Source organism: Condylura cristata, unplaced genomic scaffold (assembly GCF_000260355.1).
Source record: "Condylura cristata isolate star-nosed mole 26May11 unplaced genomic scaffold, ConCri1.0 scaffold00018, whole genome shotgun sequence".
In the NCBI taxonomy this organism is placed as follows: Eukaryota; Metazoa; Chordata; class Mammalia; order Eulipotyphla; family Talpidae; genus Condylura; species Condylura cristata.
The window spans coordinates 12,922,954-12,931,237 of NW_004567119.1; the positions used below are offsets into that span (position 1 = coordinate 12,922,954).

General features: G+C 40.4%; 1 protein-coding gene across 1 annotated transcript in view; it reads right to left on the reverse strand.

Annotated features, from left to right (window-relative positions):
• Window positions 1-330: 330 nt before the first annotated feature.
• The window catches only part of PLRG1 (pleiotropic regulator 1), a 15,902-nt gene continuing 7,948 nt past the window's right edge, over window positions 331-8,284 (reverse strand). The window contains exons 8-15 of the mRNA XM_012727008.1: window positions 7,685-7,777; window positions 6,956-7,105; window positions 6,767-6,868; window positions 4,765-4,867; window positions 3,989-4,097; window positions 2,923-3,062; window positions 2,235-2,428; window positions 331-1,961 (exon numbers count right to left, since the gene is read on the reverse strand). Coding sequence (XP_012582462.1) covers window positions 1,902-1,961; window positions 2,235-2,428; window positions 2,923-3,062; window positions 3,989-4,097; window positions 4,765-4,867; window positions 6,767-6,868; window positions 6,956-7,105; window positions 7,685-7,777 — 951 coding nt within the window. The 3' untranslated portion in view covers window positions 331-1,901. The remainder of the gene's footprint in view (window positions 1,962-2,234; window positions 2,429-2,922; window positions 3,063-3,988; window positions 4,098-4,764; window positions 4,868-6,766; window positions 6,869-6,955; window positions 7,106-7,684; window positions 7,778-8,284) is intronic.

The window sequence follows — 8,284 nt, forward strand, 5'->3', positions numbered from 1 at the left end:
TTGCCAACTTATTTACAAAGGAACTGGGTGGCAACAGGATTAAGGATACTTTAATATAGGACAGCATGGGGCAAGGAAATGGACTTCAAAAAATGTTCAGAATTTGGTATTTGTGCCTAACAAACACAGTAACTGATGCTTCGCTAGCCAGGTTAATAGAGGTAAACTTTTATCTTTCCTTGCAAGAGTGGTTTCTTCTTGGCCTGAGAGTACGTTGCCTCTATGATTTCTCTTTAGTTACAGGGTATATGAGAATCTCTTGGGGGATGTGTATGGGTTTTCTTTTTAATTTAGGCTTATAAAATACATGCTTATATAAGAAAATTCAAACATTTTAGAAATATGTAATGGCAATCACGAAATTACTTCCATAAATCCACTCCCTTACAAAGCCAATAACAGTAATGTGGCTTCTCCATTATTTCTAAAAGCAGGTTATATTAAAAAAAATGCTCGCACAGCTTTACATTAAAATTTGCTCATTAGTTCAAAGACATTTCTCACGCTTAGTGGATAGAAATAAATCACAGGAAGGTACCACAATCTATTAAATCATCTACTTATTGACAGGAAATCTGGGCTGGTTTTACTCAGTACAGAACATAGGTACAATGAGCTTGCTGCATACACTTGTCAGATATTCTAGCCGGCATCAGCCTGGCAACATCCTATCTAAGAAGAGTTAGCCGAGATCAAGTATTCTCACCATAATTTGAAATTACTATCCTACGATTTGTAACCATTATATTCTCACCCACAGCATGCAAGACGGAGTATATATAATTTGGAAATGCTATTCAAAGTGCAATTTTTTTGTTTGGAATGGATCCTTAACTGTTTTCTAATTACAGCAAGTGAAGTCTGACACCACTTGACTGAGAAGCAATCAGGACCCTGGGGGCAATCAGGACCCAGGGCTCTGAACTTGTGTTTTACCAGAAGGAAGTGCAGACACCTAACACTTAGAGGACACTACTTTTTATGTCCTCACAAAAAGATTACAGTGCTTGCTACACCTTCGAATACATCCATTTTATTTTATTTCCAAGTTTCAATAGCCCTATATTGATATCCTACAGCTTGTGGAATAAAACCAAACTCACAAGCTCCCCCGACCAACCAGCCACTCAGCATACATCTGCATGGACAGTTCTTTGTGTCAAGACTGTACCACACAATTCCACACGTCTGATTTCGTTTACTTTGTCTCATCTTAGAATACCCTTCTCCCCTGCCCTCTCAAGGCTCAGCTCAAATGCCAACGTATACTGCAAAGTCTCCCTGGAAAATGAGCTTTTTCCTCTGCGCTACCCACGTACTTCCTGAACACCTCCATTATAGCATGTTCAGGTGGGAGTCTCAGAGGACACATCTTGTCAGCTTTCTCGAGAATTTGTCTATTTCCTTCATACAGACTCCATTACAGAACTCTGAAGAACATGCACCCCAAGAGTGTCTATGGAATAAACATACATTAGTTAAATTAAGACTTCAAATCCTTTAATCCCAAATTACCAGTCACAGACATTATTTAAAGGATTAAAAAAACAAACTACTTTCTCACACATTCTATTATATAGCAAGTCATTCCATTAAGTTTTTTTTTTAAAAAAGGGTCTTTAATAAAATTGACAAAATAGTCTACCTTTAGAATAATTCCGTTCAACAAAGCTGCATATGCTTGATATCTGCATCTTATTCCTAAGACCTCAAGTTGCTCATTTCAGAAATAAAAATGCAGGTGGGAGTTCACTGTAAAATAGAAGCAGCAATGATTCCAGCGTTACATTTCCGCTTTACATTCCTAGCCAGAACATAAAAATGACCATATAGCTTCTTCAATGCCAAGCTAAGAAAAAGCAAACCAAAAAAAATGCAACCACCACGAAGATAACGCCACATTAAAATCTCTTTCTCTTGATAATTTCTGGCTTCCAGCTGACAGGATGTGTTTCTTCTGTCTAAAAGCAGAAAAGTAAGTAAGTCAAAACAAATATGATGAGCTAACAAAGATACATTATCTGCAGTTCTGTAACAATTTCAGGAATACATAACAAACCTGACATTAAGGGATCTATAAAAAAGGAGGGGCTCACTACAAGTTGAGTTTATGGTTCATCTCAATAAAACTGCTATGTACACAAACTAAGAACAAGCTTACAATTCTAGAACTAATTTGCATAGCAACCAATGGCTGATTTATTATGCTGTAAGATGTGAAATGTAGAACTTACCGCTGTCTCATCCTCTCTGTACACTTTAATGGTTTTATCAGCTTCTGCTGTTAGCAACCGACTTTCAGACTGATCAAAAGCACAAGCGAATATTCCCGATTCGCTATCCAAAGACCCAGGCTGCACAGCTGCATGGACTCTCTGGAAATTGTAGCCAGTTCTCCAGTCCCAAAGATGCATAGTGCCATTGTCAGCTTAAAGGGAAAGAGCTGGTTAGACGTGTACCCTTCAACAATGCAGCCTGATAAACACTTACTAAGCACCAGCCATTAGCCAAGCACCAGGGTAACAACTATAGTTTTAAAATTAGATATAAAGGCATCTGAACTTCTCTTTGTCCACATTCACTGGTGCTTAATTCTAAATTTATTTCAGAGCTCAATAAGTACAAAATGATATCCAATTCAGAATACACAACCAAACTTTAGCAATTTCCAGCACAAAGTCTAACTTAGCCTTACTATGTGGGAACTCAAAGACAGCTAGAGGATGAACTATGCTAGGTGCACTATAAATAGGCATGAACACACACGAGCATCCAAATAAGCATTCAAGAGCACTCTATAACTAGGCAAGCTTTGAATAATACTTAAGGGTGATGACTTATAATTTTACAGATGTTTACACATTTACTGAAGAAAAAAAAAATGACAGACTAAAACACATTATCATAAAAATCTTATTTTACCTCCAGACACTAGCACTCCATCAGAATTCACTGTTAATGTGTTAATAATAGCATTATGACCAGAAAGATTCTGAATAAAACTTCCATCAGGGAACTTCCACTGTTTTATATTATCTGGAGAACCAGATGCAAACGTGTAACTGAAAGAAAATTAAAAAGTGTTAATGACAAAGAAAAACAAGTTAAATAAAGTGAATTTTAAAAAAGCTTAGCATATTTGTATTTTATGTATACTCACTGATCTATGTAGTTTTAGTCAAAAACTGTCAACCAAGAAGTGGATGGACATGTCAAGACATTTGTTTCAAGTTAAATCAGATTTTCAAATTGTTTTAAGTGTATCTAAGCCCCTGCATCTCATTCTCCTCTTACTTCCTCAGTAAGCTACTAGAGGAACTTACATCTACGCCAAGCTAGAGCCATAAATGTGCAAATGCCTCAACTGAATAGGAGCAAGCAAGGATTCATGTGACTATTTTGGAGACAGGAAGAATAAGAGACAGGAAGGAGAGAAAAACAAGGAGGGAGGGAGGGGAAGAAAGGATAAGAAAGGGAGAAAGTGAAGACAGGGAAAGGCAGGAAAGAGAAGACAGCGAGTAAGAGAAGAGAGGAGTGGGCGAGAAAGGGGACAAGGCAGAATGGACCCCCAAAGCACACCAGCGCGACCCGTGTCACGAAAGAACGCACCACCCAGGGACTCCACGGTTCCCGCTACTTTCTTCCATTTATATGAACTTGCTCCTTGAGAATTAAACTGTCTCAGTGTCTAATAATATTTAAGTCCAAAACATCAAATCTAGCCAGTATTAGTCTATCCTGACGTGTAGTTTTAACCATCCTTTACTTAAATGGTTTCACCTGACATTGTTACTGTTCACCGTGATGAAAGCTTCCCTTGACCCTGAGTTAGATAAGGCACACGCACAGCAATATACTAGAGAAAAACAGAAGTGCTGGCTTGTCAGTAGCCACAAGGAAACGTGTGAAGTAGCTAAATGACTAGCAAAGTAGGTCAAAGGCTGGTATTTCAGTGATAAAAAGAAGCTAGTTAAGAAAATCCACCTACTGTCTTGGATGTAAGACCACAGCCCTGACTGATTTCTTGTGATTTGTTAACGTGACTCTCGTTTTTCCAGCTACCAAATCCCACAATCGTATTGTAGTGTCATGGCTTCCTGTGATGAAAATACACAAAACAAAGGTCAGAAGAAAGAAACGCAAAGGTTAACTATACTAAAATATAAAACATTCTTCCACACACATGTATACTAAATATAAGCTATCACCTCTTGGCTAAAATGCTTGAGTTCTGAAATTCTAGGTTGACTTTAATTCTTAAAGAAATATACTCAACACACTGTCCATTAAATTAGAAGAAATCCAAATATCAAATAAAACAAATACACAATAATATCCCCTAATAAAGAGACTGAAAAAATTTTTTAAGTTATAAAATATACCATGTGGTGGATTTATTTCTCAGTCCTAGTGTAAAGATTCACTGCTTGAACTTTATTTTAAGCAAAAAATTTGAACCAGTTTTAAGCATTATTGGTCTCATTCTTCCTGTCTTCTAACTTCAATTTCTTAGACTAATAATTTTAACACAAAACAATGTTTAATTATATAACCATCTTCTAATCAGATGTTGAAGACATTATGACATACATGATGGATAAAAGTATGAGAATAAAAAGCACAATATGTGCTACACATACCACAATGAATTTCAGAGAACAACAATACAAATCAAGAGTCACAGAGAACATGAAAATCATGTATAATCATATGGAACACTGCACTCCAACAGAAATACTTGTAGACATTTAAATTTAGTCCTACCAGTAATAATTTGGGGTTCTGCCGCTTGACACCTCACTGTAGCAACTGCATTTGTGTGTCCAGATAGTGTGTGCACACTGGCTTTTGTTCTCACATCCCAAATCTGTAAAACACAACAGACACAGTGTCGCAGAGGAAGATTCACTTCTCAGGCAGGGAGCTAGATCAAGTCAAGGTTCCAAAGTTGCTACACAGCTGTGCCTGAGGATAAGTGAAGTACACAAGTGAAAGGTGCTCTGTAAGCCGGCAGCAGAATGCAGACAAGAGCAGTGCCAGCAAGCGCTGAAAGCTCAGGGGACGTGGCCTCAGCAGCCACAGCAGGAGCATGCAAGGAACTTAACGGACAGCAGTGGCGTACAGTGAGTGGCTGTGGTGCTTCCGGGCGGCGGATACCCCGTAATGAACTTGGCAAGGCCCAAGCTCTGGAGATGAAGATGGAGAAAATACCCATGAAACTGAGGGACCAGGTGTTGGCGGATCGAGGCAACTATCTTTAACTCTTATCAAACCACATATGACTCCAATATCCAATACTGCAGGATGCAACCTGACACAAGCTATGCAACCTCTAGTGACAGGCATGGTACAGATGGAGGAGAAATGCTCTGAAAAATCAGACTTTCCACGCTAATTTATGTTATGAGCTCCCTTTTTTGTATAATCGTAATATCAAAATATTCTGAGCAACCTTCAGCTTACAATTGGATTGCCTCAGCCTCAGGAGGCGCTACCTGGCCCTGACAAGCAAGTACTGCACCAGGGTGAGAAATTCCTCTGAAGTCAAAAGGGACTTGACAACTGGCTGATCAATAAAAGCAAAAGGGCTGTTTCTGCAAAGTCTCTCTCACTGCTGGATGGAGGAGAACCCAAATCTTATCATTCTACTATCTCACTTACCTTTCTAGTCAGCATCTAAAGAATTACTCAAACTTCCTACTGTCTGGCCTTTAGATGTGGAAATTCATCCAGGTTGCCTGTTTTAGAGCTAATCAGGTTTCCTACCTGCTATACTTCAAAGGAATTCACAAAAGTCTTCTGGTTAGTCTTTCAGGATTCTACTATTTAGTCTTTAGAAAGGAAATTCACCTATGTCTCCTATTTAGAGCTAATTAAGCTTTCTACTGTCTAGACCTCAAGGAAACTCACTTAAAACCTTTTAACAGGCCCTCCCTGGTGGCGCAGCAGGTTAAAGCACAGCACTGAGAATCTAAAGCCGCTTCGCATGAGTTTGATTCCCGCCTGCCCCGGAGGTGACCACATGGTGTGGCAGACCTCTCCTGGCCCGCCCGCTGCTCCCCTCAGCAGTGTACTTCGTCGATCTGCCTGTTCTGTTCCCCACTCTGTCTCTGGTGAAGCCTCTCACCGCCCCTGAGCCTCTGGCCTGTTCCCCAGTTCTGTATGCACAAATAAATAAATCTTAAAAAAAAAAAAACAAAAAAACACCTTTTAACGAGTTTTTCAAAGAACCTTACCTTAATTTGATTTACAAGAAATTTCCTCTTCCTGCCCTCACTTTACTTTACCCCCTAGGATGTCTCCATGAGAATGAAAGCCTTTAAGTAATAGATAATGTCTAAGGGACTTTATTTTGGTTAATCTTCACTGTGGTAAATATAGTAATATTAGTCTTAAACGTTGTGAATCTATGTATTTGTTTTAACCTTGATAGATTGACTTTAAAAATGTTATAATCTCAACTACCCATCAAAGGAACCCAGACTATTCTTAGCAAAAAGGTGATTGTGATCTCAACCCATTTCATATGTTAATGTCATCCCTCTGCCTGCTTGAAGTGTATAAAATAAACCTGCTAAAGGCAGAGCAGGAAGACTTGCACCCTCTCCCTTTTTCCCTTTCCCCCCCTTTTCTAGGAATCTCTGCTCGCCGACGCCATTCCCACCTTGAGACCCTGCCTGTTCTGCCCCCCAATAATCCGTGATAGGGGACAAAGTCTCCTAGAGCAACCCATTTCCATCCAAGCACCAAGCTCTCTCCCACTCACCCGTGCGGTGGAATCCCGACTACAGGTTACCAGAACATCGATGGTTGGGTGCAGATCCAGACCATACACTGCACTGAGGTGTCCGTGATAGTGCCTTATGACCTAAATGTGAAGCAGGAAAGTTAAACTTCCGAGTCAGAAAGATAAACTACGGCTCATAGTGTTTTAGACCACCAGCTATGCACTTACCTTGTTATATTCAAGGTCCCAGCATTTGACCTGCTTGTCTTCGCCGCAAGAGAACAGGTAGGGGCTCCTCGCACTCACTATCACCCCGCGCACTGTGCTGATGTGGCCCGTTAAGGACAGCTTCAATTTGCCACTGGCCAAGTCCCAGATCTGCAATCAAAGAATATTTCATTTTCCTTCTTCTGGTTCTATCAAGGCAAAATTTTAGAACCTTGATGTTAAAAATTAACTCTTTGCACAGTGAAAGATCTAACCCGATGAAAAATTTAAAATCTGCAAAATAATCTGGCCTCCCCAGTAAAAGCTGGGAAAAACAATCAAAAAAGACACGCATACTGAGAAACTATTTTCAACAGAGGACAAAAGGTTACTATTCCTCCAATTAGCTGCCAGTGCTAAGGCTGTGTAAGTTCTTTCCTGCGTCTCTGTATTTTCCTCATTTTCAACAGATGACGTGCCTTAACTTTGTAACCAGAGGGTGGAAAATCTAATTATGAAGGAATTAATAAGAGTCAGCACAAGCTGTTTGGAGAAAACGTGTTTAAATATCACTTTAAGAACAGTTATTTATTGGGAACTTTTAACTGGGAGACAATACATTTTATTCCATACTCAGGTCCAAGAAACCAGAGGAAAATTGTACATCAACAATTCCCACCCAAGGAAACCAAACAGACCACTCCAGGTACCCGGCCGGCACGAGGAGCGCTTCTGCCCGCCCCCCATTACCTTTATAGTCCGGTCGGCGGAGCCAGTGACAAACCACTGGTTTCCCGGCTCCACAGCGATGCAGCGGACCCAGCCCAGGTGCCCGCTGATCACCTGTAATCAAGCAAGTGCAGAATGGCCAACTGGTTACACGCAAGGTAAAGCTTACACGACTCCACCACAGCTGCCAGTGGGCTCTGCACTGTCTCCTTTATCTTCAAGTAAGAAGTTTGTAAGATTATTTAAGAATTAGATGTCAGGATGAGTATTATCTCCCGTGGCGGGGAATGGACACACCAACTGTGGTACCGCGACAGGATACCGCTCGCGGTCAAAAGGCTGCACCACGAATGCCTGCCACAGCCCGGGCGGACCTCAGAGGCAGGCAGCCTACTGCAGTCAGTCTCGAAAGTACATTCTGTACGATTCCAGTTAGATGTGGTGGAAAACACACATTCTAGGAGGGAAAACGGGGCTGGTTGCCAGGGGTGGGGATAGTGTGGCCATTAAAAAATAGCACAAAATGAACAACAAAAAACCTCGAATAGCCAAAACCCTCATGTCTAAGAAAAATCAAAATGGAGGCATTACAATCCCAAACTTCAAGCTGTACTACAAAGC